At 50.2% G+C, this 26,937-nt stretch overlaps 1 protein-coding gene across 1 annotated transcript in view; it reads right to left on the bottom strand.

Annotated features, from left to right (window-relative positions):
* Cdh5 (cadherin 5) overlaps positions 1-21,768 on the bottom strand; it is a 40,502-nt gene extending 18,734 nt beyond the window's left edge. Inside the window, exons 1-2 of the mRNA XM_048431466.3 lie at positions 21,611-21,768; positions 10,591-10,813 (exon numbers count right to left, since the gene is read on the bottom strand). Coding sequence (XP_048287423.3) covers positions 10,591-10,794 — 204 coding nt within the window. The 5' untranslated portion in view covers positions 10,795-10,813; positions 21,611-21,768. The remainder of the gene's footprint in view (positions 1-10,590; positions 10,814-21,610) is intronic.
* Positions 21,769-26,937: the final 5,169 nt, after the last annotated feature.

Raw genomic sequence — 26,937 nt, 5'->3', positions numbered from 1 at the left:
GCACATGCTATTGGTAGCTTAAGAGAAGCCAGTGTGTGTCCAGCCCCTTGCTCTGGACAGTACTGAGGTGAATGACAGTGATTGTGAATGATAGACACGCAAGTCAAAAGATATTAGAGAGTTCGAGTGCTGGGTAGTCCAGTTTCACAACGAGAGGCTATGAGGAGAGAGGATATAGATATTATAATCTATTAAATTAGAATATTTCATGAGCTCAAAATAGTACTTTTCTAGAAGGCTAGAATGACAAAAACTAGAATTCCACTTGCAAAAAAAAAAACAGAACTTGGACTCCCACAAGGTATCTCGAGTATCTGGCGTACTATGGAACCCATAGATCTCACAGGCTCTCAGAACTGGGGCTTACAGTGGGGGCCTGACATCTCCGGAGGGCAGTGCTTGGGAGGCAGATGGAGCAAAGCCTTTGTGTGCAGGTGTCCAGTGAAGATCTGTTAAGGTGGGAGGAGAAGGAGAGTGGCCAGGAGGTCAAGAACGTTAGCCTCAGGGGAGAAGGAGATTCCAGAAGGGTGTGAACCAATCCCATGAGCTCTAGGGCTCAGCAGTTGTTCAATAATTGGAGCACTTAGTGTGGGGGTGACAGCTGGGTGGAAGGCCGTGAAGCCAGATGGTGGAGCCCAGAGACGATCCTGGAAGGTGAAAGGGTAGTGGCACAGAGGGATGACCCCTTCCCTCGAGCAGGCACTGGAGCGAGGACTAGCAGAGATCCTGGAGCAGGGACAGAGGTGTGCAGGGCCCAGGTGGGCCCAATGAGCAGGACAGATAATGAACAGCTAGACAGGGGCAAAGAGCCGTGTTCCAGCTCTGTAACCTGTGGCATGTGGGGACAGTAGGGGAAGAAGGAGAGGGACAGCTTGACACCTCAGGCAGGGTCCAGGTTAAGCCGAGACACTGGTCTTAATGGGAACCTGTGGATCTTCGCGAAGGAGCTGAGTAGAAACAAATCAACTTGGAAACGGACTAGAACAGTTTAGATTTCATGGGTGCCCTTCTCTCCAAACTATATTTTACTCCTTTCCCTCTCTTCCCCCATCTTCCTTCCTTCCTTCCTTCCTTCCTTCCTTCCTTCCTTCCTTCCTTCCTTCCTTCCTTCCTTCCTTCCTTCCTTCCTTCCTTCCTTCCTCCCTCCCTCCCTTCTTTCCTCCCTCCCTCCCTCCTTTCCTTCCTCCCTCCTCTCTTCCTGGCTATATAACCCAGGCTGGCACTGACCTCTCCCATCTTCTTGCCTCGGTCTCCAGAGCACCGGAATTATAGCCTGCACCCCCATGCTTGACCCATTTTGTTTAAATAGACATCAGTTTTTACAACTCTTCTTAAAGAAAACGAGACACCAGTACCCGGAGTTCATGGGCACCTGCTCCCCTTCTCCTCAGCACCACATCTTACATTAGTGTGCGCCCTTGTTACAAAGGGAGCCAAAACAGGAGAAGCATTATTGATTGATAACATAGATAGCTCATACAAATCCCCTTGTTTTTACCTAATATCTATGTCCGTCCACCACTCTCCTTCCACCCGCTCCCCCCAGTCACCCCAAGATGCCTTTCAGGACACCACACAGCATTTTGTTACCACGTTTTCACAGCTTATTTTGGTTGTGACTGTCTCTGAGAATTTTATTGATTTTGATGACCTCGACAGTTTGGAGGTGTGCCGGTCAGGTGTCTCAATGGACACCCTTCCATTTGCATTTCTCTGTTTTTCTCACCGCTGAACTGGGGTTATGGATTTTGCTCCTCCCCCCTTTCTAATATCATTGTGTTTGGATGGAACAATGCCAATGGCTGCCCAGCCCGGGCAGGCTGCTCCCAGCTGGCTTCCATTGTTCATCAAGGTTTACAAAGCCAAGCTCCAGACTCTGACCTCCATAAACACACACTTCCTTCAGATTGTGTCTTCAGAGTCACAGGAGGACTGTTGGGGTCCTGTGTTTGTGTCTCCTCTAGACTCTTGTCTTAATGAGGGTGGAGATCACATGTGGTTCCTCTGCTCCTCTATCCCTGTATTGGGTACCAAGTTAGTTCCGTCATCACAAGACACAGACCATCAGCACCCCATGTCCCCCAGCCTTGTGCTGTTTGGCATTGGCCTCCACCTTCTGATAGCCTTTCCTGTGTCATCCTGCAGACTCCACTCAGCACTGGCCATTCTCCTTGGAGGGTGATTCATGGCCAGTTATCCCATTGGGAAAGTCATAATTGGGTTATGGCATTTCCCTCAATGACACAGGGCTCGCTGTGTAATTCTCGACGTGCGTGCGTCTTTCCTTCTGGTCAGGTGGCAGTACTTACATCACCCGGCGGGGAAAAAGAAGCTATTCTTGGAAGCCTGACCAGCCAGGTGCCCAGTCAGCTGCTGTGGGTGGAGCCGTTAGCAGAGACTTCCTATATGACTCCACCTATTTCCTTTAGCTGGAGTCAGGGAGGCAATTCTGGTGCCCTGTCCAGACTTGTGCCTCACGTCAAAAGGTCCTCTTTGGTCTGTCTCTCTCCTGCCAGAACACCCCTATCCCCATCGTTTATGGGGTTCTTTGTCTGATACATGCTGTTTCTCTATATCTCAGTTTTTTAAACCGCGGTCTTCAACTCCCCGTGAGGTCTTATGCCTAAACGTGGGAGGTGGGGAAAACCGGCAACGCTGAATGACTTCTTGAGGCACAATGACCAAAGAGTAATCCTCCATCCAGCGCGTGATGGCTTTTCTAGCGGCGCTTGCCTGTGCTGCGTCATGAAATTCACCGCTGCCTTGGTTCTCAACACACACTTTGTGCACCGGGCATTGTGCACTGCACACGTCATTTGTCACACAACACCATGTGTGACACCTGGGGCGCTTGGCTTAGATTTGAGACTACTGTACAGGCCACAGTAGTTACAGGTTACACTATGACACAAAGTCTTTTGCTCTTACAGAAACAACGATAAAAGGAGACTTTTATATCCTTATATGATATGATTATATATGTGTGTGTGTGTGTGTTTGTGTGTATAAATAGGAGTTTCCTATCATCTATATATGGGTATATATTCTTACAAAATAAATTATTTTCATTTTATCTTTGAGACATGGTCTCAAAGTGTAGCCATGGCTGTCCTGGACCTCATTATGTAGACCAGGTTGCACCGAACTCACAGAGATTCACTTCCTTCTGCCTCCTGAGCACTGGGAATAAGAGTGTGTGTCACCAGGCCTTGTAAAATAGATGAACACTTCCTGCCGCCACGCCTCAGCTTGTGAGAGTCATATTCGTGTGTATCTTAATTAGGTTGTGTCAGAATCATTGATTTTAAAATTTCTTTTTGAGCTGTTGGCTTGAGTTTTGTTAAAAAGTAGTTAAATTAATTTTATCTTTGAATTCGAACAGAATTTCCAAAATGGTACTAAACATACTTCTGCCTTTTTGTGCTATGTTTTTATGCAAAGCAGTGTTCTTACACTGACTATTATAGAATCAAAATATTGAGCCAGGGTAGCTCACGCCTTTAACACCAGCCCTCCAGAGATAAAAGCAGGCAAAAGTCTGTGAGGTTCAGGCCATCCTGATCTACATAGTGAGTTCCAGTCCAGTCTGGGCTAAAAGTGAGACCCTGTTACAGACAGATAGAGAGACAACAGACCACACATCTGTTCTGAAAAACACCAAATCTAATATGCTTTATGACTAGAGGATTAAATATTCAGCATTAATATTATTATGCAATTTTTAAATACCTCATAAAGTTATATGTATAGCAAAGAATTGTCTAAAAATTAATTTCTTTATGATTTATTATCAGTAAATGCTTGATTTGTATTCCTATTTTATATATCTTTATAACCTGTTGCATAAAAGTTCTTTAGGCATAGAGGGGGGAGAGAGTGACCTGCTCTAGACCCAGATAGAGGGTGGTTAAGTGAGTTCTGTAAAAAGCCAGAGAGAAAACAGTTTTGGCTCTTTGGATTGTATAGTCTTGGTCACAGCTACTCCATGTTGCCCTATAACATGAAAGCAGCCATGGACAATTAGTAAATTAATTAATGTGACTGTGTTCCAATAAAACTTTATTTATAAGACCAGGCAGAGGGCCATATTCGGTCTGTAGGCAGATATTTGTACAGCCCTACTATCCATGAGAGTGGTGAGCACTGTTTTGCCCAGGGCTGTTTTCCTAGCACTCAGTCTAGGACGTGGAGCTCTTTATTCTCCCTCCAGTGCATTTGTTTGGTCCGTCTCAGAGCTGGTGTGTGGATTCAAAGAGGATGACGTGGTGAGATTTCATGGCAGAGCTTTCTTCTCACAGACACCTCTTAAAATGCTTAAAGCATTGACGTCTCAATGTTCGTGAAATCCCACAATGAGGGTCAATCATTTGAATCCAAGTGGGTGAGTCTGATATCTATGACAATTTGACATTATGAGGACAGCTGTCACTCATTTAGATTGTCTTCAGTCTCTCGGAGGGTGAGCTTGTGTGGGACAGTGAAGTTACAGGCCTTGACACTGGCCTCCCCAGAGGATAGTCCTGGGTCAAACATCTCATCACAGGGGATTAGTTCAGGCTAGTCTTCAACCCTTGATCTTTCTGCTTTGGCCTCCTGAATGCTGGGATTGCAAGTTTATACAACTATGCTTGATGGAAAGGTTTTGTTTTTTTTTTGAGGAGACTCAGAACCCAAGACCAGGGTTGGCAAACCATGACCTAGGTGATCAGCATTGTCACCTGTGTGACTTTGTAGACAGTGGCTCAAGACCTTTCCTGGTTGCTCAAGTGGGAACATTGAACGCAGCTTTTTAGTTGATTGTTCCCTTAGCTCCGAACCCTCAGGACAGGCTGATCTCCTCAGCCTTGGCACAGGGTGTCCTTCTTACTGATTTCTACTCTGCAGGGAAACATGTGAGAGAAAGTGAGCCGCGCTCACTGCTGCTTCTACTACAGATACATCCCTCACCATAGCTGTCATTGCTCTCATTTTCTCTCCTTCATCCGGGCTACCCACTGCCATCACTATCACCACATTTCCATAACCACCACTGTTACCACCTTCCTCACCTCCTTCACTGTTGCCATCACCGTCACCATTACCACAACCACCACCTCTACCCCCTGCTCCCTTACCAATCGTCACATCCACCTCGACCACTGAATCAACATGACCACTGCCATCTCTGTAATGGCCTCCACTCTTGCGGTGGTTTGAATAGGAACGGCCCCCAGAGGCTCATCTATCTGAATACTTAGAACAACTTTAGGAAGTGTGGCATTCTTGGAGTAGCTGTGGCCTCTTATAGGAAGTATGTCATTAGGGTCGTCTTTGGGGTTTCAGATTGTCAAGCTAGGCCCAGTCTCTCTCTCTCTCTCTCTCTCTCTCTCCCCTGTCTGTAGATCTAGATGTAGAACTCTCAGCTACCTTTCCAGCGCCATGTTTGCCTGTATGCTGCCATGCTTCCCGCCATGGCAATAGTGGCGGGAACGGTAAGCCCCAATCAAAGGTTTTCTTTTATTAGAGTTGCCATGGTCATGGTGTCTCTTCACAGCAGTAGCACATTAAACAGGACAGCTCTCATCTCCCCTCATTCCCTTCACTAATAGTGCGGCTTGAAAATGAAGTGACTTCCATAGGCTCATGGATTTGGACCCTTACTTCTCAGCTGATAGCACTGGTTTAGAAGACTGTAAAATCTTTAGGAATTTCCTTGCTGGAGGAAGTGGATCACCAGGATGGCCCTTGAGGTTTTACAGTGGGTCCCTCCATCCTGTCCTTTTCTGCTTCCTGACTTGAGAACACATTGTAGATGTCTTCCTCACACTTGAGCCACACGACTTCCCTGATGTGACGAACTGTATCCCTGCTTATTCTGTGAGCCAAAGCAAATCCTTTCTCCTTTGAGATGCTCCTCGTGGGGTGTGTTAAGGAAAGGATACTCACACTACAACCCACTGGCCCTGCGAAGTTAGATAAAGAGGAGGTCGATGGGGGACGCATGGATCTCTCTGGGAAGGGGAAATAGGATGATTTGGTGTGTGGACTGGGGGCAAGTGTGTGGGGACCCACGCCTGTGAGTATAGGAACAGGAGGGATTGGTGTGGCGAGGGAAGGATGGAGAAATAGCGTACTGTGAGAGATGGGCGTGGAAACCCAGGGCAGTGGAAATTTCCTGGAAGCTATGAGGGTGACCCTAGCAAGGACTCCTAGTTATGAAGGATACCGAACCTGAACTGGCCATGTTTTGTAACCAGGCTAGTCTCCCAGTGGTGGGACGTTTACACTAACACAGCCACAAAACCTATGACCCCAAACCTGTCCTGCCTGCAAGATGCACTGAGGCAGTGGTGACCCAGAGCTTGTAGGAGTGGCCAAGCAATGAATGACTGGTCAAATTGAGGCCCAAGCCTCAAGAGGGAGCCCATGCCTGACACACTGCCTGGAAACTGGACAGCTCAGAGACCTGGGGTAAACAATCTTGTCAAACAAGATTGACAAAATAAATAAATAAAGACAATAAATAAAAAAAACCAATGAAATAATTCCTAATGATATTCTGTTATACTCATAGTTCAGGGCTTAACCTGATAGACAGCAGAGAAGCATCATCCATCAGCTGATGGGAGCATATAATACAGAGACCCACAGCCAAATACTAGGCGGAGCTCAGGGAACCCCATGGAAGATGGAGAGGGAGGTCTATAGAAGACAGAGGATGGAGGGCACCAAAGGAGAACAAGGTTCACAGAAACAACTAAGCAGGGCTCCCAGGGGCTCCCAGCGGCTCCCAGAGACTGAAGCAGCAATCACAGGACCTGCATGGATCTGCACCAGACCCTCTGCATACATGCTGCGCTTGTGTAGCTTGCTGTTCTTGTGGAGCTCCTAACAGTAGGAGTGAGGCGTGTCTGACTATTTGTCTGCTTGAGGGACCCACATTCTCCTCCTGAGTTGCCTCATCTGGCCTTGATATGAAGGTGGATGCCCAGAGAATTGCGTCTTGTTATGCCATGTTTGGTTGATATCCCTGGGAGGGCAATGGAGGAACAGTGCATCTGGGGAAGAGAGGGTGGGGAGAGGAGGGTGTCGTCAAGATGTATTGTATGAGAGAGGAATAAAGGAAAAGAAGAAAAGGAGAAAGAAATGTGAAAGTAAAACAATTGTCATAGCCACTGCCGCAGTGACCCCACCCATGACCACTGCCACCACTAGGGGTTGTGTAGACGCTGCGCCTATTCTGGAGAAGTATGTGGCAGGAGAGTTGGTTCACCAATGACATTTAGGAAGAAAAGGGAGAGAAGAGAGGCCAGGGTGCCCCTATCTCCTTCTAAGGAATATCCCTAGCAACCTAACTTTCTTCTCCTAGGTTTCTCTTTGAAATATTTCACCATCCTCACTGGGGCCACAACCTTTGGCACATGAGCTAAACTATAACACTGTGTTTTAATTAATAAATTAGCATGTGTGTGTGTGTGTGTGTAAGCACATATGTGCCCATGCATCAACCTTAGATGTAATTGTGAGAGCTGTTTCTGTCTCTCATTCTACCCCGTGGGTTCTGGGGACTGAGTTCAGGTGGTCAGACTTGACGGTGAGTGCCTTTGCTCGTTGAGTCATCTTTCTGGGCCATAAACAAGCAAATAAAACAAGCAATTTTTTTTTTGCGCAAGTACGGTAGGATAGATGTGTACATGTGCGTCCTCTCCTGCCACCTTTGAGCTCAAGTTGTCAGACTCGTACAGAAGCCCCCTCATCTGTTGAATCATCTCACCAGCACTGAATGATAGCATCCTGGCTCCCACTACCCAGGGTTCGTGTTTGTCTCAAAACACTGTAGATCCAACCCAACTGCAAGTGTCCCTGCAGTAGTTGCAGTTCCTGCGCTGTTCACAAGAGTGTCTTCTGAGACTCAAGGAAGCTTCTGAGCCTTTGTAAAAGAAAAGCCATGCTACATACTCCAAGACACAATTCTACAGGACAAACATTCCTGTCTCACAAGGGAGAAAGTGTGATGTGTTTATTACCAACCTATCTGGATCTACAATCCCTCATGAGACAAACTCACTTGCTAGGGACTGTCCATGTCAGGAGAGCCTTTAGACTTGCCTTTGAGGGATTTTCTTGTTTTTAACTGATAGGGGACTGCTCGCCCATTGTGACTGGTACAGTCCCTGGGCAGAGGTCCAGGACTGTATACAGAAGAGAAAGTGAGCGGAATAAGCATCCATTGCTCAGTTCTTGATTGTGAATGTGATACAACCAGCTGCTTTAGCCTCCCGCTGCCTGGACTTCCCCTCCATGATGGACTGCATCCTTGAACTGCGAGCCAGAATAAACCTTTCCTCCCTGACGTTGCTTTTGCCAGGATATTTTATCACAGAACATATAAAATAAACTAAGAAAAAAAAAAGGGAAGAATTTGACTCGAGAATGATAGAAACCTAGCATGGAAAAAAAAAATCGAATCTTCTAGCTTCATTTCTAGCATCTAGGGCACAAGGCGTTATGATGTGAGATCCGAAGGGCTTGGGCAGTCTGTCCCCTGTGTCTATCTCTTTGCAGCCTCCATAGCTTCTCCTTTGACCTGGCTCTCCTTCTGCATTGCAGGCATATCTCACGATCTGGGATCTCTATTAGAGATTCACCTTCATTCTCCCGAATTCATAGACTGTCTTCTTGGGGGATACCTTCACAGACTCCAAGCTTACCATGCTATCTGACTTTCCAGGCTTTCCTTCAAAATTTCTGTAGAAGCCTCTCTGACTCCACAACTGTTTCATCTGTATACCCACACACCAACTAATGAGAGTGATACCAAGGTACAGCACTGGCTCCAAAAATAGACAGGCCATCTCAGATCATGAGCACAGTGGCCTCTGCCTAATGGGTTAAACACGGGGTGGGAGGGCGGTAAGAGGAGCATCCCAATCCCAGGGAAATGACTTCATAGTCAGTCCTGGGAGTGGAGGGTGCTCTGGATCTCTCAGCTCAAGCTAGTCTTTGGACCTGAGATGGGCGGCATCTTGCTGTTTCCTGGGATGCCCTAAAGGCCCCTTTCCTATCACCCTGTTGTAAAGTATTTGGATTATTATTTTTAATCCACTTTGAAGGCTCACAACTAAGAGCACACCTTTCGTTTCAAAAGGCAGTGCGGTGTTAGTGTTGAGCCTGTGGAAAGGGAGAGCAACATGGCGGAAAACCCACGGCAGAGCCAATTTGTTCACCTCATGGCATCTGGGAAGCAGAGCACGTGCAGTGGGGGATTGGAGCCCCAATATCACCTTTGAGGGCACACTGCTACCGACCTCCCACTAGGCCCTACACCCCGTAGCACCTCAGGCTGACAACAAATTTAGCAGACCTTGGGAGACTTCTGAAGATCCGAATCTTAAACTCTATCAGCTCCTCATTCAGATCATGGTCATCAAAGCCACTCCTTCCATTACCTTCTCCTCCTCTATCACCACGATGTTCATTATTACCGCCACCACCGCCACCACCATTACCACTATTCCTACCACCATTAACTTCCTCACCTTCCGCTTTGCTATCACGGCTATGGTCGCCGTATGATATCATCATGGCTGCCACCACAGCCTCCCTCACCTTCCCTTTTACTGTAACCACGATGTCTATCCTTACCGCTGCCGCCACCACCTTTACTCACCGTCATCCCTGCTACCACCATTACCACCAGCAGCAGCATTAACTCCCTCACTTTCCCCTTCACTGTTACCATGACGATTACCATTACCGTCTCACCATCATTATCTTTATTATCTCTTCTGTTTTTATCGCTGACATTACCTCCACAATTATTATTTCTATGAAAAACATCTTCTCCATTGTCACCATCACCATTGCCGTCACCATCACCAACACAGTCAATAACTTCCTCGCCTTTACTATTACTATTACCTCTACTACCACCACACTGCCACCACCATCACCACCACCACACCATCGTCACCACTGCCACCACGACCACCGTCACCACCACCACCACGACCACCATTATCACCACCACCTCCACCACCATCACCACTACCACCATCACCACCACCATCATCAGCACCATCACCATCAACACCACCACCACGACGACCACCACCACCACCATCACTATCAACACCACCACCACCACCATCGTCACCATTACAACCACCACCATCGTCACCATCACAACCACCACCATCATCACCACTGCCACTACAAGCACCACCATCATCACTGTCACCACCACCACCACCATCATCACCATCATCACCACCATCATCACCATCATCACCATCACCACCACCACCATCACCACCACCACCATCACCACCACCATCATCACCATCACCACCACCACCATCATCACTCTCACCACCACCACCATGACCATCACTATCACCACCATTACTATCACCTTCCTCTTTCCTATCAGAAGTATCCTCATGGCTTCACCATTATTACCATTATGGTTGCCACCTCCTCCATACCTGTCTTTGCTGTTGTCACCTTTCCGTGACAACCACTCCTGACTTCATCACCATCTTTGCTCCAAAGGCCATGACTATGGTCCAGTTGCTGATAACTTCCAGCACCCTGGAGCCCAAGGCTTACCTTTCCCACATAGTGGGGCAGTGAGATATTTTTCTCTTCATCTATATGCATTTGATTCCAAATCCAGTCTCTCTTCTGGCGCTGGAGGACAGGCAGCCTGTTGGGGGTGTCCAGCTGGGGAAGGTTAGGGCCTGCCATTGCTGCCACTGCCAGCAGGCCCAAGAAGGTGCCCAAAGCAGCAGCCAGCTCTGTTAGCCTCTGCATCCTTCCAGGAGGAACTGATCTGGGGAAAGAGGATAGATAACATCAGGGTACAGTGGCCACTGCCCCAGGGTGTGAGCGACTCACTCTAGGAACCAAAGTTTCTTTGCCTCCCTCTCCTTTATCTGTCGCTCAGCTGAGCCAGACTCTGGACTAAATAGCAAAGGCAAGCCCCCAAATGATTTCCCCTCATACCCACATAGGCTGGCATGAAAGTGGGCACAGGGGAATGAGACCCTCCAGGAGGCTGGGGAGGGACACCTGGAATACTGGCGCTCATGCTCCCAAAGCACCATGGGGACACTCGGATTACTGCCATTTTACAGATGAGGGAATCAAGGCACAGACAGGTCAACTTTGCCTTTGATTAAGTGGTGCAGCCGAGTGTGAGCCCAGACACCGACCACAATCAGTCACCTTCATTGAGAGTGCACTGTTTGCCTGGCTCTGCTCCGAGAGCTTTAGACACACTATCTCATTTAATCTTCCTTCCAATTTCCAAGGTTGGTGTCATTGTGACCCTCATTTTACAACCGAACTGTGACACAGAGACACTTAGTAGCCTCCCCAAATCACCCAGATGGTAAGGATCAGAGCCAAGACTTGGACTGAATCTGTGTGGCCCCAAATTCCAGTTCTTTCCTGACGCCTTCTGTGCCCCACCAGCTGCTCTGGGGGGTAGCGTGAAAGGCTCCTGCAAACATCCCTCCAGCTCATTCCAGCCTGAAAGCCCCTCTAGCATAGATGCTGCCTTCAGTAGGCTCCTGGGAAATCAATCCCAGACATCTTCATCTGGGGTTTAGCCCCTCGCTCTAGAGCTCACTTTAGAGGTTGGCTGGGGTGGGAGTTGGGAGACTGTGTACACAGGCTGGCTTCATAGCTTGTGGATTCAGTAGAAAACAGAGTTGCGGATATATATATATATATATATATATATATATATATATATATATATATGGAATTCTGTGATAGAGATAGAAGAATTTCAAACCACACAGGGACCCCTTAAGCGAGGGCCCCCAGCACCTGTGCGCTGTGCACTACGAAAGGCCACCTGTAGACTCGGAAGGTGGGTCACCCAGAGATCAATTGCTGCCTCTCTTTTAAGTTTCAAGAATGGCAACTTCTTGGTGGTGGAGGCCATGTCCGTGGCCATCACCATGGCTTCTCAACCCTGACCTCCCCTGCCACCCATCCCGGGTCCCAATGTCACTGACCTGCAGTTCGTCGGAGAGTATGAGGAAAGAAAGTGTGTGTCTGGAGAGAGCTGAGAGCCTTCAGGGAGCTGGGAGGCGTGGCCTTCCCCTGCTGTTAAGGGAAGGGGTGGACCCTGCACATCACAGGAGGTTCGTAAACTCTAGTAACATCTTCTCTGGACCATTGGCGCCGGGCTGGCCTCAGCGAGGCCTGGGCTGTCTGTGCCGACCTTAACACCCATGCTTCCTGCCCCTCAACTCCTCCAAGTCTCTGCTAGAAGGAAGTGGACTCCAGTGTCCCAGAATGGGGCCCCGAAAGCAGGCGCTATGTGCCTCGGGGAGGCTCTCCCTCCCTAGATCTCGACTTCTTCAACCATCAACAAAGGGGTCTGCCTAGAACATTCTGGGGGCCCTTGGAGTAAGAGGCGGGCAATAGACAAAGGGGTGGAGGAAGGTAGCGGGGGAAGAAGTCCTGCCAGGATTCTGGTCCTGACTCAGGAGGGTGGCAGTGTGACCCTCTGCCTCTGCCTTGCAGGCATGGCTATGTGAGTCATTTCCTTCTCTTGCCGGGGAAGAACTGCCAGGCCTGGGGTTTTCTGTTCCCCTCAAGTAAGAAGTGACTAGGAAATGGAAGAGTCATATAGCAGGAAGTGAAACAGAGAAGGAGGGGAAGAGTTCTCCGGCCTGGGGTAAGCCGAGGGCGAGAGCCTTAACTCTGCGCTGCTGCGGCTGAGCTCCTCCTGGATGCTGGACTCTCCCAGGCCATGGATCACTGCTGCTCTGGAGCTCTTGGCCACACTGGGGCCAACAGGAAGATAAGGCAGTGGGAATCCCTTTGGGAGATGCAGCTCTGAGGAGGAAGTGGCTCTCAGAGGCTATGGGAGCTCTTTCAGAGATGCCCTTCTTCTGTTTTGAGGCACTGGGGTGTACCACTGAACTACACTCCCAGACCTTAGAGAAAATTATTTAAGGCCGTGCCTGAGTGTCAGTTCTAAGATGGCCAGGGGAGAAAGAGGATTTCAGGACGCAGCATCAACAGGAATGAAGCCCAGATTTAGAAGAGCAGTTACCATGCCTGAGGAACCAGTGATGTGCCCTGGGTAGGAGATGAGCAACAAGGGCTAAGGCACCGGAGAGCAGCTCTGTCGGTGTGGTAGGTGGATGAAGTCCTCCAAATACCCATGTCCTATGCACCTGAAATGTTACCTTACATGGCCAAAGGGACTCTGGGCAGACATGCTGAAACGGAGGATCTTGCTTGAGGCTCGGGATGGGGAGTTGACCCTGGACTACCCAGGATAATTCCAGGGTCTTTTGAAGATAGAGACAGGAGAGTCAGATTCAAAAGTAAGATGTAGTTAGGTCTGGTGGAACAAGCCTGTAATCCCAGCTGCTTTGGTGGCTGTTGCAGGAGGGTTTTAAGATCAAGGTCTGTCTGCAGGATGAGTTCAAGGTCAGCCTGGGCAGCCTAGGGAGATCCTGTGTCACAAATAAGGATGTAGGTCAGTTGGTAGACTGTTGCCCCAGTAGGCACAGAGTCTGGGTTTTATCTCCAGCACCCTGCAAATGAGGTAGGGTGGCACATGCCCATAATCCCAGCGTTTGGAAGGTGGAGGATCACAAGTTCAAAGGTCACCCTCAGTCGCATAGAAAGCCAGAGGCCGGCCTAGGACACATGAGACCTTGTCTCAAAAATAAAGTGAAATGAAACAAAATGTAAAGAGAGGGCTCAGAATGTGGTTTAAAAATGGGGCACTTGTCTCGAATATGTGGAGGCCTGGAGTCCACAGACAGATACAGTAAGACTCGCCTGAGGCGCTGAGACACTACCAGCTATGGGAGACAAATAGAATCAGCAGAAGTCCCTTTCAAGGCATGGAGAGGGGTCACAACTCTGACTTCAGCCCTCTGATCTCCATTTCAGATCCCTGGCTTTCAGAACCACAAAGCGATACATAAATAGACACATGTGGCTTTAAGCCCTCAGATTTGGGGGTAGCTTGTCACTGTCATCGGAGGATCATAGCCTGCTTATCGAGCTTGTTCCTGAACACACACTCCTTAAGTGGCACATGCCTATAATCCCAGGACTCGGGAGGCAGAACTGGAATGACTGCCAGAAACTTGAGACCAGTCTGAGCTGCATAGCAAGATCTGGTCTCAAAAGAGCAGTAGCAATAATGCCCGACCTAATCATTTTCTGAGAGTTTGTGTGGCTCATGCTGTCTCTTAGATCCCCTCCCTGCCCTCAACAACCACTGTTCTGGGCCATAGTTTCCCCTGGGAAGAACTCCTAGCCTTGGCCTTGGCCTCTTGGCAAGAGGTGTCCAGTGGGTGCTCTGGTTACGGGAGGAGAGAAGTAATTAGTCCATTCCTTCCCCGTCCCTATGTGGTCGCATTCTCCATCATCCCAGCTCCCACTGGGCAGCATCTGTGGGATTTTTGTCTCTGGGCTCTGCATGGCTCTTCCCTTTTGCCCCTTCAGGTTCCCTCCATTGCTGGTCTCTGGGTGCTTCTGCATACAGTGTGGCCCCTGTGCTCCCCCACCCCCACCCCACTTGCTGGCAGTGCCTTTATAGAGCCTATATTGGACACTGAGTTCCCTGTGGGGACTTTGTATGACACATTGAGAAAACATAGTTTCTTTCCTAGGACCTGTTGGGATGAGTAAAGGGTTCTGAGGGTTGACAACAGCCACCGGCTATATGAAGATGTTATTATATTGGACTTCCATGAAGCAGAGTTCACTGACTCACACGGGACAGTAGCTTGTTGGTGGGTCACCTAGAGCTCTCAGCTGACCTTCTACTCTGTATCCAGCAGAGGCCTTGCTATGAGTTCTTGAATAAAAAGCCGCTGGCCCACAAGTTCACCCTTAAGTTCTCTAGAAGGAATGGTCTCTGCTCGTTGGCGTCCCTTACATTAGGGGACAGAGAGGTCTGCTCATTCAGCGCTCTTTGTCAGTCAGGCATTGGTGAGGAGGCAGGGCCATGGAGTCTGGGCACTTGGGAGGTGGGATATTGTACGGATGTTTCCTTCCCAAAGCTGGAGCCTGGGGAATGGAATGATCTGGCCTCCTTGAGCATGTTATCTGATTTAAACCTTGTCCCAATCCTTTAAGGCAATTATCAATAGTCCCCTTTGCAAACGAGGAAGGGAAGGCTCCATGGAAGCTCAGGCTGGAATAGCCCTTCTCAAATCACCTCTATCTCCAGCAGCGCTTATCACGATAGCAGTTTTCAGTGCTTGGCTTTCAGAGAGACCTACCTCTTCCTTTAAGTTTTACACTCCCCCCAGCACGTCCAGGACACAGACGTGCTCATTCTCATTTTGCACATGAGGAAATCAAAGTCTAGAGACTTCCCAGTGCACAATCGGCCTTCTTCTAAGTTTTGACTTTCATATGGTCTCAGAGGGACCCAGGGGTCCGGAGTCCAGGAGCCACACTTATTTGAGTCTATCGTCTTTAGCGTTAGAAATTTAGCAGAGGGGAAGGGTTTTGTAGGACAGCCATGTCCCCCCGCCTTCTGTCCAGGCATGGGAGCTAGGATGAATGTGGTCTCATCGGGAACAAAATCTCCTGAAGGTTTAGCCCAGGTGAGACTCTCTTTATGCCCCTTGCTTTCGCCCGGGAGAGTCTCATCTCTCAGCCCTTCTTACCAGCTTCAGAAAGGCTTAAGCTGTCTTTGGTTGGGATCAGGGTACCAATGAGATCTGGAGATTGAGGACTGGGCTGAGCATCCCAGATGAGCAGCTGGAAATGTGTGTGAACACAATGGCCAGGGGTCAGGAAGTGCCCAGTGGCTCAGCTGGGGGTGTGGGACATGCAGGAGTTGCCCATACTCCTTGCCGTCCAGGAGCTGCGATGATGCCTCACTCTGGGGTCAGATAAATTCCAAAAGGAAGACAGTGCCTGCTGTACCTTCCGTCAGACTAAGAAGATCCCAAATTAGAAGACAGAGAATGCGCCAGCGTAGAGCACACCCAGAGCCCAGGACAGGCAACAATCGAGTCTCTGAGAACCCGAGGATGGCTGAACTCAACTATGGAGGCTCTTGGAGTCTACATCTAGAGTGACCATGGTTCAAGATGTCAGAGACAAGATAACCAAACCAGAGTCTGGGGATCTAGAGGAAGCTCTGAAGGCCTAGATGTCTGGGCATCCAAATGGCTCTGTCTGCTGTGCTCTGGGTTCCTTTGAGACTCCAAGCACAGTCCTAGCTATGAGACCTTAACTCTAGGACCTCCTATTCCCACCGGCTTGATGCTCCTTCCCATCCAGGTCACACTACACCACTTTCCTCAGGAAGCCCAGAGAGTAGAGGTTACACAGTCACTCCCATGCTAGCCCCTACCCTGTATAGGCCCTGTGTCTGTGGACCCGTGAGAAGGTGGACTCAAACCACACCATACACAAACATGAGAAGTGTGCTGGGAGGGAAGGGTTTGAGAAGGGGGTTGAGGCCAGAACAGGCATGCAGCTAGAGTCCCAGGAGGGAGCCCCCCTTTTTCTCGTTCATCTGCTGTGGGAGATCAGGGGGAGCCCCTTCTTTCCCTTTGTTTATAGTCCATCTGTCCCTAGGACGTGGCCTCAAAGGGGCTGCGAGATGGACTCAGCCCGAGTTCTGCAGAGACAGGCAGAAGGACATTCGGGTGCAGCTGAAGAGGGGCTGTGGAGGACCCGGAGTGACATTGGGCTCCCTGGGACTAGACTCTGGCTTTGTAGCTGAACAGATGTAGGAAATTTGGCTCCAGCTAGAGCCCCTCAGCGGGGCATAAGGCCAGTGTCTTGGGTTTGCTCTTCCCTGGCCACAGGCATCCAGTCGGAGCCTCGCTTCAGCCTTCGCAGATTCTAGCTGCAAGGTTCTGGCTTTGGGAAGCTGTTCACTATCCTGGAGGGTTCTGGGGGTGAGGCAAATTAACTAATTAATTAACTGACTGACTGACTGACTGACTCTCCCCCCTCTCTTCTCCCCACTCCTCTCTTTCTCTCTTTGGAGCTTCATATCCTTCAAGGATCCTGTCTAAGTCCCCAATGGCCCTGCACACAGGCTTGTTCCCACAGCCACTCTACAAAGGGAATTCCTGTACAGGCCTTCTCCTCTATCTGGCCTATGGCCTTCCGTGAGGACAGGGGCTGGATCTGGCAGCTAAGCGGAGGAGCCCCAGGGAGAACCTCTGAGGCTGGAATGCTCAGCCCCACCCCAGCCCCCTACAGACTGTGGCCTCCAGCCTGGAGGCCTGGGTCAGGGATGAGGGGCAGGGCGGTGGGCGGAGATGGCTCAGAACATGTAGGGGGTGTGCCTGTGTTCAGTGGCTTTGGATCCTGAGCTCTGTGTGTGGCCATGGGCAGTTCTTGCCTGCCTACCCCACACTTGAACCTCAGCTAGCACAGAGTGGAATCTCAAAGCACATGCGCGCGCACACACCCTTCTCCAGCGATTTCTATATTGCTTTCTCGAGGACTCATGTTTACAACTGGGGTTTGTCAGTGTGGACCTTGGGAGGATGGGAGGGCGGCACCAATCAGCTATGCACTGGCCTCTTGGGGCATAGTCCTCCTTTGTGGCACAGTTTGGTCCTGAGACCTGTTCCTAGAGGTCCCAGACCTGCTGGTTCCCTGGGAATGTCCCCTGGCTTGGCTTGTGGCTTGGCTCCCTTCCGAGTCTCCCCTGTCTAAGTTCTTCTTTGAGCTCCTGAGCCAGTTAGCAGAACGTGTCCCCTGCCAGCCTCGCCAACTCTTCTTCTATCTTCCACCCTCCTACCCCTTTCAGCCACAAGGCATCCTGAAGGCTTCTTTTAGAATGCGTACTGCTTGTCCTATCCCGGGTCTTACTTAACTTTGTTCTCTGGGCGAATACAGCCCCAGCCCACCTCCTCCACGCAGTCTTTGGATTGCAACCAGCTCCCAGCCCGATCTCTGCTTCTTAGCCTGAGCATCCTCTGTCCAGAAACACTCTGGGTCTAACTCTGTGGAATCTCCCTGGGGCTCAGTCTCCCATTCTGCTTCTGATTTAAAAACCAACATGTATATATTTGCACCCAGCATCATGGGTGGTCAGAGCAAACACAACCTGTAGTTTAACTGAAAAAAGTTCCTGCTTCTTCCCCCAAATCCCCTCTAACAGCTGTCACATTGCTAGCACCCATACAATTTGATTCTTTAGGACAATGAGATCATCTTTCATACAGGTTCCCAAAGAGAACGCACATACCCTTTTGCGGTGAGCCTCTTCGGGCATGGCTGCCACACTAGAGCTCACAGGCTGTTGCTGCTCACCTCTTCCCACACCCGTGCCAGACATCACTAGTCAATCACCGTTTTCATTCCTCTGAATATTTAACACAACTTTCAAGATAAAGATTTCCAGTAGGGCCAGATCTTGTTTGCAATTTGAAACTGATTAATGCTGAGTCTTTGAGAACTAGGGCATTCCTAAGCTCTCTATTCTTAATTTACTACTAAATCCTCCTTTGTCCTTTAGTTTCATAAAGCCATAGCTCTGACTCGTACAGAGAGGCTCAAGCATCAGGCAGAGGACTTCTACCCTGGGGAGGCTTTCAGCCTTCTCTGAGTTTCCTGACTTTGGCCTTGGAGCAAAAGTCCTGATGGCTGGGCATCAGGGTCGTATGTTTTTGTCTGTTTGAACCTGTCCTGCTGCTCATGGGGTTTGTGGTCTTGGGTCTGAGTTTTGCTGCATCTGGGCTTCGGCAGCTGCATCTGTAGTAAAGACAGCAAAAGCTGCATCCCTGGACAGGAGGACTCAAAGAGGCGAAGCCCAGCACAAGTGTTCAGATGTCTTGCTTGACCTCTGCCTGTCCTCTCTAGTCTAGCGCTGTGCCATCCGTTGGCTGCCTCATACCTGATCTCATTTCCTGGTGTTGCCTTAGGCTCATCTCCCGGTCCCCTGTTCTCCTCAGGGATAATGTTGTTCACCATTGTCCACCCCTGAGCCCCATTTCTCCCTACCAGCCTGTGTATCTGCAGGCCAGGATGTGGGGTGGAGGTGCGGTCTTAAGAACCAGCCTGGCATGGTGGCGCATACCTTTAATTCCAGCAGTTGAGAGGCAGAGATAGGCAGATCTCTGTGAGTTTGAGGCCAACCTGATCTATAAGAGCTAGTTCCAAGATGGGCTCAAAGCTACAGAGAAACCCTGTCTTGAAAAAAACCAAATAAATAAATCAATAAGTAACCATCCCCTGACACAGAGCGAGGGGAGGCTGAGTTCCTGCGAGCTGGGCTAGTTTTCCCAGAATTCCAAGCTCCTACTCTTCCTTCAAGAAGCGCTCTGTAGTTTCTCCTCTCAATGCCTGCTTAGATCAGCGTTATGATGGGCTTTTTGTATTTTCCCAATAGCAGTAGAACCAGTCTGTGAGGGCAGTGCCTGGGTCCCCTTGGCTCCTGGTTTGTCCTTCTGCAGGCTACTTTACTGTGGTCTAAGTCATCTGAGGGTCTCTGAACTACAGGATGGGGTATGGCTATGGGGTCAGAAGGCAATGCTCTCTCTCCCATCCCCCTTCCACTTTATGTGACTTCAGACTGTCTGTTTAGCCTCTCTGGACCTCAGAGGTCCCATCAGTCACGTGAGAATTATTCATGTCAACTGAGGGGTACAAAGGAGGTGAGGAAAGCCAACTGGGCCACGGGCTTGAGTTTTTGCGGGGATGCTGGCTCCCGTCTGCAATCTCTGAGGTAACCGTGCGACTCTGAGTCATCTAACTTTGGGAGAAAATAAGTGTGGCCCTTCTGGCTTCCTGCCCCATGTCCGGCCCTTGTTTGGCTGCACAATGGTTGAGCTGAGACTACAGGGTGGGCAGATTAACCCCTTCAGGGTATTGGGAATGTCTCCCAGCTCCTAGCTCTGAAAGTTAGGGTTGGCAGGGCTCCCCTAAGGCTCAGCTGCTCCCAGGCCCCTTAGAGTCACCCGGTACTCTTCAGGCCATAGATGACTGGGCTCAGGGAAGATGCAGAGAGTTTTGTGACTCCCTTGGCCCAACTGAGGACAGTTAATTGTTCTAGGCTGTCACAAACCTTCCTACTACTCAGCCCCCATGCCCTGCTCTGAAGAGCCTGGAGCTCACCCGCCTGCCATATCCTCCTTGTGGCCTTGTTCTGCGTGTCCCTGTCACCTGCTCTTGGAGCCTTGCCTGCCTACCTCTTCCCTCCAGGGGTTAGTAACAAGCACAGATGCCTGAAGAAGCTTGCGATGTGGGTAACTCAGTATAAGGCCTCAGCTATTCCTTTCATACGCTGGGTACCACCCCCTGATAGGAGGTGAGAAGGGGGATTGTGCCTGTGCTTTGAGATTCTCAGTCATTATAGGATTCACAGGCACCTTCTGCTCTGGGGCAGTGGGTAAATCCACACATGATTCCCAGGCAATCTGCCTGTCGCTATGAGCCATTTCCAGAGTCAAGGGTGAAAACTACACGCTCAGACTTTGAAGATGTTTCCTCTACTTTAAGTTCTAGAAGCCAGAGACCCTGGGTAACCACAGGTGCCAGAAATGAGCCTGGGCTGTGGGGGACGAGCTCTAGCTTCAAATCTTCATCCCGACTTGTTTCCAAACTCAGCTGCTCTCTCTGGGTACAGAGGGACTCTATCTTCCTGCTTGGGACAGGATAGCAAACCTAGTAGCCATGGCTCTGGATTATTTTTCTGAATGGATCATCTCCACTGCTCCCCACAGATTGTGGCTGGGATTGCACCCCAAAATGGCCTCTCCTGATGAAGGTTTGGAGATCTTAGGTAACCTTCCCAAGGCTACACGGAAATGAGGAGGCTGGATCAGTGCCGAGGGCCACTGTCTCTAAGCCTGGCTTTTGGTTCAGAGGTCCTTGTCTTCAGGGCTTTTCAGCGACTTTGCTGAGCTGCACGGCCACAGGGACTCTTGGGCTCTAGGCCCTGAGTATCTGGTATTAGGGGAGAAACGGCAGGCTGCCTTCTTGCCTGACGCCACCAAAACATAAATCGGCCCCGTGAGTCTGCGGGAGATGAGGGAAGAGATTTCATAAACGGTACCCCCAAGTGCCCAGAGCTGAATCTCAGAATGCCCATCTTAAAAGTGAGAGACACCGACAGAGGGAACGAGAGGCCCTTTCAGCCCTCCAAATCCTACCCGTCCCTTGAGGGTTGTGGGTAGGGACGAGAGGGGACAAGTCAGATCTTGGCAAATCTATCCCTTTAACTCTGTCCTTTGGGCAGAGGGCAGAACTACTCTTGGTAGACAGGGAAGGGCAGAGCTATTGTTTGTCCACTCCGCACAAAGCAGATCCCACTCAATTCCAGGGCACAGGCCAGCCCTCTGCCCTAGCGTGCTGGGTGACACTGGGAATCCTGTCCTCTTTGAACCTATTATCCATAGAAGCTTCAGGTCACCAGTGGAGTCTCACTGACTTGTAAGACTGCCGAGTCGTTCTCCCGCCTGGCTCTGAGATCCATGTGTGTTCTTGCACACTAAGAGTTTTACACCCCTTAGCCCTACTCTGGTCCCAGAGGAGACTCAGGCTGTTGTCCCCTGGGAGGTCCTACCGTGCTGATCCTCCACACGTCCAAGTCAGGACCCTCCTCGTTTGGGCTCAACGGGACAGGAGAAGAGGGAGCTTTGGGAGCCTCACTTACCGCGTCTGTGAGCCGAAGACTCTCCTCCACTCCTCAGACAGTCTGTCCAGGGCTGAGCTTTGTGTAGAGCTCCGCTGATTGCCTCAGGAGGGGAGAGGGGAGCCACACCCAGCCTGGGAGGGAGGCAGGTTTTCCAACTGGCCCTGGCCCACTTCCCCTTGGGATAGTTTCCTGTTATTGTTCCTTTGTGAGCTGCCTGCAAGCCCTATGGTGGGCGGCCTCAGCCTGGCCAGCCTGGCCCTGTGGAGGCTTTGGACCTGCCCTGGGTATTCAACTCATCCCTCAAATCCAGGTCTCACCCCTGGGGTTCTGAGTCTAGCACTGGCTGCGGGGCCCTGGTCTTTTTCCGGAGCCTTCAGCCATACCCTGAAGGCAGGTGTCACATCCCACCCTTTACAGTTCAGACAGCTGGGGCTTAGTGGGTCTGAGGTACTCCCAGCCGGACAGAGTAACCAAGACAGAAATCCAGCTACCTCAGCTTCTCCACAGAGCGTTCTTTCTACAGTGATTCCATGGTATGGGGGGGATGGAAAGGGGGCTGTGGAGGCCTCAGGGCTGGCGTGGCTTAGAAAAGGGACGATCACTTTAATCACTGGAGTGTCTGTTGGCTTCGTCTGAGCAGGGTGGTGTGGGTTTCAGTTCCAAGGCACCAGCCTGAGTCCTCCAGTGGGTATCATCTCCCTCTACGAATATTGGGTGAAGTCAAAGAGCTGTCGCTTTACTTTTGATGCGACCGTGGGCCAGTCAGGGTTCCGTGCCTCAGTTTACTCGCCTGTAAAATGGGTACAGTCATAGACTTGAATCAGCAGAAGAGGATCTTAGAATTTGGTGGAGCAGAAGGTGGTCCAGAGTTCCCAAAAATCAAGAAGTCGGGGAGATGACGTCAAGGTTCTGTTCACTCATTATGGGGAGGGCAGTGAAAGTTTCAAGGTGCTGGCACAGACTAACTGACTTGCAGTCTGACAAGGCAGGTCCCTAATCGCCCAGGTTTCTTCATGGGTAAAAGTTTGGAAAGTCACCGACTTGTCTTGTTATTCAGTGAGGCCAAGGGGGACCACAGGAGAGCAGGCCTTTGCCGGGCATCAGCGATTGGATAGAGAAAGCACAGAAAGGGTGGGGGAGGAGGAGATTGTCTGTTTGGGGCAGGTGGTTTTGGAGATGCCCATTAGACACCAAGTACAGACATAGGGTTGGTAAACGGAGATCAGACACATCAACAGCATTCTCATCAGTTACCCACATCTGTCGAGACGTAAACTACGGCTGACTCATCCAAAGAGGATGACATCCAAAGAGGAGCCAAGCTGGTCCACGGGAGTAAGGCCAGTTTGTGGGGAGGGGGTGCGCATCCTCTGAAGTTTGTGGGTCCGTTGCAGGATGGGAAGCTAGTGAGGTCAATAGGTGGATGGCTGAGTCACCTCACCCTTGGTAAGGGTGGGACTAGGACAGCTCCGGCCACTGGATTTGAAAAATGAGGTCAGAGATTTGACCACAGCAGGTTGAACAAAACCCATTGGATGTTGGGATATTCAGGGTGGGGGTGGGGAACAAGGAGGCCAAGTCAGGGTAGCCAGTCATTCTCTCCAGGTTCCCCGAGAATTGAACTGGAACAGAGGCACAGAGATGGCATCTAAACCTTGATGGAATTCGGAAGCTGTGTTCTGAAGCTGTGTGAAGACAGATAGTGACCTAAGAGTTAAGGAGGGCAGCCTGCTGCCAGGGGAGCTGTCCCAGGAGCTGAGCAGGATCATAGTGTTCAACCATTGTGCGTGTGCATGCGTGTGTGTGTGTATGTGTGTGTGAGTGTGCATGTGTGTGCACGTGTGAGTATGTGTATGTGTGTGTATATGTGTGTGCATGTGCGTGTATGTGTGAGTGTGTATGTGTGTGCACGTCTGAGTGTGTGTATATGTGTGTATATGTGTGTGTATGTGTGTGTATGTGTGAGTGTGTGTATGTGTGTATATGCATGAGTGTGTATGTGTATATGTGTGTGCATGTCCGTGTGTGTATGTGTATCCATGTGTGTATGTGTATTTGTATGTGTGAGTGTATGTGCCCATGTGTATGTGTGTATATGTGTGCATGCATGTGTGCATGTGTGTATGTATGTGCATGTGTGAGTGTGTGTATGTATGTGTATATGTGTGCATGTGTGTATATGTGTATGTGTGTATGTATGTGTGTGCATGTGTGTATGTGTGTATCTGTGTTGCATGTGTGTATATGTGTGTGCAAGTGCGTGCATGTGTGTGTATGTGTGTGAGAGAGTGTGTGTATATGTGTGAGTGTGTGTATGTGTAACAAGCAAACATTAGCTCCACATTTCCTCTCTGCCAGGATCCGTTCTCTTAGGGTGGGCTGGCACAGTACAGCCTGCTCTCCTGTGAGAGTTGCCAGTCCCAGGGGCTGCATGCTCAAGGCAGCACTTCCTGCTGGGTCTCATGCTCAGAGCTAGCAGTCACCAGGGACAGGGCCTGTCCTGCCACCACCCTTGTCCTGGTGGATATGTCTGCCCTGAAAAGAGTCATCACTGTCATCTGTAAACAACGGATGGGCAAGCCTTGAATGTGCCCAGGGCTTGAGTGTGACATGGCCGTGGAGATCTCCATAGTAGAGGAAGCTCAGACCCCAAAAGACCAGGCTAATGCTCCTGGAAGTCTCACGCCTGATTTCACCAACTTCCCAACCCCTGCTCCAAGACTATAGGAGGCAAAGAGAGTAAAGGGGGGGGCACAGTGCAGAAAGTGGCCCTGGAGGGTGCTGGGAAGGCAGGAAATGCAGTGGTCTACTGGAGAAGATTAGGAGCAATCTAGAAGAGGAAGGTGGTGAGGGTAGGCTGGGAGGGCCCAGGGGATGCCCACCTAGCCTGATCAGGAAGAGAGAATCCTGTGTGAGGAGCTGTGGGCTGTGAGGCTGGCAGACCTGGGGCCAGATCCTGTCTTTGTGACCTCCAGCTGTTCATTGGCTTTTCTGAGCTGCTTTCCTCACCTTGGGAGTGGCCTTCAGGTCATACTTTGCAGGACTGCAAGGAGGGTCAAATGCACATTGGAAATCATAAACCCTAGAAGACGTACTGAACACATGCTTCGTGTGAGTGTGGTCACTGGGGGCAGGGATGATGGCTCAGTGGTCAAGAGTACTTGTTGCTCTTGCAGAGGACCTGGGTTCTGGTCCTAGCACCCCTATGGCCACTAATGGCTTTCTCTAACTCTAGTTCCACAGGATCCGAGGCCATCTTCTGGTTTCCTCATCCACTGCGTGCCCATGGTGCAGAGACATCTGTCGGGGCAAAATCCCCAGACACACACATAAAATAAAATAAACGTCTCTTTAAAATCGAGTGTGGTCTTCCAGCCTCCTGCCTCAGAATCACGAGGGTGGGTAGAGGGGTTGGAAATGCAGATTCCTTGACCTCACCTGAGGTGGGTGGAGCCAATGCCTGGAGATGAACCGCAGTGTCTACCAGCTGGCAGCACCCTAGACCTGTGGCGGAGCACTCAGATTCAAGGACCACAGCATCTCTGGGTGCTGCTGATGCCTAGAGTTCCGTCCAGGACAAGCCTGAGGGTTAGTTGTTGTTGGCCTGGCTACACAGATGGGGAAACTGAGTCTTAGAGTTAAGTGCCCTCTGAGGTCTGAGAGCTTGTTTTGGTACAGTGCCAGTTCTGAAACAGACCTTCATCTCCACAGGGAAGCTCTTTACCCAGCAGGCTTTCCTGCCTTGCGACAGTGTGTCAACAGAACTCTCCCGGGGGTTTTTCTGTCAATAAAAAATTTCACAGCCCTGAGCAGCAACATCAGGGCAGGAGGATGGGGCCTTTGGCCTCATCACAGGTGGTTGTTGTAAAGCCATGTGACCTCCACCTTCTAGGACCTGCCCGTGATCACACATCTCCTGCACCCCTTTCCTTTCTATTGGGCACAATCCCTTGATCTTGCTGATCTCACCTCCTCTGTGAGGGCTTTAGGATTTATGACCTCACTCACTGGCTTTGTCCTTCTTCTACCCTCATGTGTGTGTGTGGAACACAGAAGGGGTTCTCCCTAAATGAGGACTTGGAACTGTGCATGCATCAGAACCATGCTGGGGCATGGAGGGCAGAGTTACAGCTTCCCCAGGAGCCCCCCACACAGCCTCTGTGCACTCACAAGGGCTCACATCCCCCTCCCATCCCTGCCCAGCCCAGTGCTCCCTTGCCTGGGAGTCAAGTGATCAGCTGTGTTTTGCTATGTCCAACATTACTGTGAGTGAGTTTTTCTTTCTTCTTTTTCTTCTTTTCTCTTTTCTTTCTTTCTTTCTTTCTTTCTTTCTTTCTTTCTTTCTTTCTTTCTTTCTTTCTTTCTTTCTTTCTCTTTCTTTCTTCCTTCCTTCCTTTCTTCCCTCCCTCCCTCCCTCCCTCCCTCCCTTCTTTCTTTGTTTCTTTCTTTCTTTCCTTTTTTTTTTTTTCAGGCAGGGTCTTGTCCTGTAACCCAGGCTGGGCACAAACTCTTGATCTTCCTGGCTCAGCCCCTCCCTCAAATACTGAGCTCACAGGTTTGCACTAGTCAAGCCTGGCTCTTGATTCCTCTGGGTTTTGTCTTGTCTTAGACTACTTGATTCTTCTATTGGAGCTGAGTGTCGCTAAGGAACCGGGAGCAGACCCATTTTGGAGAAGTCATGTGATGCCAAACTACCCCATGGTCTGTCTGCAGCCAGATTTGGTTGCTGAAAAAAATTTCCCGTTTTTTCCCTTTTCTTCATATAGATGGTATTGACACCAGAGGTCGCTCTGAGGCTCCCACTGCGAGTCCTGCTGTGTGCCTTCCCAGTCCTAGGCTTTATATTTTATCTCTGACATGTTGGCTGTGACAGCAGGGGGTGGGGCTAATCTTTCTACAACACCGAGTGGCTGCCCCCATGCATCTATGCCTAGTTCCAACTCAACTCCTCTCTGTGTGTCTGCTCGGCCTTACTGAACACTGTAGCTCAGTCCAGCCCAGCCACTTCTGCTTCCTGCCTCTGAGCCTTCACCCAGGCTGTCCTTCTCTTCTAGAATGCTCTTCCTTTCCCCTTGTGCTACCCCAAGCCCTCCCAACCCGTCAATGCCCAGCTCAAATGCCCCACCTTTCATCCGGCCTACCAGATCCCGGCCCCCCCCCCACTAGTTGCTCCTTCTCTTCAGTTGCCAAGCCTGCTATCAGCACGCTATGCTGGTTAATCCATGACTTGACTAGATTTGAATTACCTAAGAAGCACACCTCTGGATGTGACCGTAAGAGGGTTTCCAGAAAGTCTCACTGAGGAAGGCCCACCTTGGATCTGGGCAGGACCAGACTAAGGACTG

Source organism: Myodes glareolus, chromosome 22, assembly GCF_982192425.1.
Source record: "Myodes glareolus chromosome 22, mMyoGla1.1, whole genome shotgun sequence".
Classification (NCBI taxonomy): domain Eukaryota; kingdom Metazoa; phylum Chordata; class Mammalia; order Rodentia; family Cricetidae; genus Myodes; species Myodes glareolus.
Note: the sequence above shows the minus strand (reverse complement) of the source record. Positions and strands in the feature narration are given on the sequence as shown.